Genomic DNA, 2342 nt, shown 5'->3' on the forward strand with positions numbered 1-2342 from the left:
TTCCCTCCTCCAGGCTGACCAGCCCCAACTCTCTCAGCCTGTCCTCACAGCAGAGCTGCTCCAGCCCTCGCATCATCCCTGTGGCCTCCTCTGGACTTGTTCTAACAGGTCCATGTCTTTCTTGTGTTTGGGGCTCCAGAACTGGACCCAGTACTCCAGGTGGGACCTGAGAGCAATCACAGCCCCCAAGTTTGACAAAAACACCAGGAACTCATGCACGGGACTGGTACATCCTTCATCCCATCCATCTTTGGGTACCACACAGGGTGGTCTACAAAACCATGTGAAGAGCCCAGGTAGGGGTGTCAACGCCTCCCACACGTGTCTCTGGAATAGGTAGCAAAGAGCTCCCATCTTACCCACGCAGGCTCCGCTAGGCGACAGCTTGTATCCAGTGGAGCATTCGCACCTGTAACTGCCGGGGATGTTGATGCAGTCGGCGTTGCGCTGGCAGAGGTTCTCCCCGCTGCTGCACTCATCGATGTCTGTGGGAGGAGAGCAAAGCACATCTGGAGTGTGTAGAGTGCCAGGTACATCACCAGGCATCATCCCGGTAGAGTTGGAGTGGCTCAGAGGAGTTGAATTTTAATTCTCAGTTTGTTTCAACCAAGGGTGAATTTTCAACCTTTATTTTTTTTTCTATTTGCTTTGCAATAAAATAAGGGGAATTTTAATTACAGCTCAAAACGTTGAAGCACATTTCCAAACTTTAAAAAAACCCAAACAAAACCAAACCCAAAACAAATAAACAAACAAACAAAACCAAACAGAGGAGGAAAAAAACCAGACAGGAACATAGAGCTCAAAATGTTGAAATGCATTTGCAAACCTTAAAAAAAAACCCCAACTAAACAAACCCAAAGAGAACAACCAGAAGAGGAGAAAAACCAGACAGGAACAGGAATAAAAACCAGCAATTTTCATCCAACCATTGATGTGGAAAATAACAATAATTTCAAGAAGGCTGAGAACACGTGGACTCTTGTCCATGTCTGCTGACCACCCTCACCCTGCTACATCATGATCTGAGGAGATGCTAGTGCCACGCTGGAACCCCCACCCTCCTGGAGACCCTTGGCAGCGTTGCTGCCCTGTTACCTTCACAGATGAGCAGGATGTTGTTGTAGCTGAACCCAATGGGGCACTCACACCTGAAGCTGCCGATCTGGTTGATGCAGACACCGTTGGTGCAGATAGCAGGGATCTCACTGCACTCATCAATATCTGCACACAGACAACAGCTCTCAGCACCATGGGATGGCAGCAGGGAGGAAAACATCTCCCATAGCTGGGAGACTGCTGCCCTTGTTTGTTCTAGAAAGAAGACTAGCAGGAAAGGGCCACCAGACAAACCAGAGAATCATAGAAACATCAAATGTTGTGAGTTGGAAGGGACCCACAAGGATGATGGAGTCCAGCTCCTGTCCCTGCACAGGACAATCCCAACATTCACACCATGTCCCTGAGGGCCTTGGCCAAATGCTGCTGGAATCTTGTCAGGCTTGGTGCCATGAGCACCTCCCTGGGGAGCCTGTTCCAGTGCTCCACCACCCTCTGCCTCAAGAACCTTTTCCTCATGGCCAACCTCACCCTCCCCTGACACATCTTCCTGCCATTCCCTCTGCTCCTGGTCACCAGAGAGAAGAGATCAGTGCCTGCCCCTCCTCTTCCCCTGGGGAGGAAGTTCTAGACTGCAAACGGTGGAGCAACTCTTGGAGTATTGATATGGATCCTGCAGATCACACCAGGCTGGGGCTGCTCTGCAGAGGTCTGGGTAACCACAGAGCCACACAAGACTCCCAAGTGGTAGGAGCCATGGGAATGCTGGCAGAGCCTGCACAGCACATCTTGGGAGGGATCCTACCCAGGACATCCACCTTGTTTTCTCTGAGTGTGCCTCTGTGGTAACATGGACACCTGCTCAGGCTCTGGGACCAAGCTGCACATTGGAAGTTCAGAGGGCGACTGAAACGCTGAGGTGGCTCCAGAGTCCCCGACTCTGTCACTGTCAGCACATTCCACCACCAGCCCTGCAGCTCTGGTGACCAGTACCCTGTGGCACTTTCCTCCTGGGAGCAGAAGATGAACCCATCTCCCTCCTCTTCAGTCCCTTGGCTGGTGCAAAGGCCAGGTGAAGAGATGATTAACTCATCTGTTTGTCTCATAAACCACCAGTGAGTTCATCTTTCAAGACTGCAAAACAGCCCACGAATCCCAGAACTTCCCACAGCACCTCTTGGCTTTCCATCCACCAAAACACAAACCTGAAACCTTGGCTCTCAGCAGTGCCCTGCTGCTGTAGGCAGCATGAGCAGCAGGGCTATCACAGCTCTGGATCTACC

General features: G+C 51.2%; 1 protein-coding gene across 1 annotated transcript in view; it reads right to left on the reverse strand.

The window, feature by feature from the left end:
- The window catches only part of LOC104528630 (fibrillin-2-like), a gene marked incomplete at its 3' end in the record, with an annotated part of 108565 nt that overhangs the window by 13175 nt on the left and 93048 nt on the right, over positions 1 to 2342 (reverse strand). Inside the window, 2 exon segments of the mRNA XM_010172688.2 lie at positions 360 to 485; positions 1099 to 1224. Coding sequence (XP_010170990.2) covers positions 360 to 485; positions 1099 to 1224 — 252 coding nt within the window.

Source organism: Antrostomus carolinensis, unplaced genomic scaffold (assembly GCF_000700745.2).
Source record: "Antrostomus carolinensis isolate BGI_N321 unplaced genomic scaffold, ASM70074v2 scaffold5527, whole genome shotgun sequence".
In the NCBI taxonomy this organism is placed as follows: domain Eukaryota; kingdom Metazoa; phylum Chordata; class Aves; order Caprimulgiformes; family Caprimulgidae; genus Antrostomus; species Antrostomus carolinensis.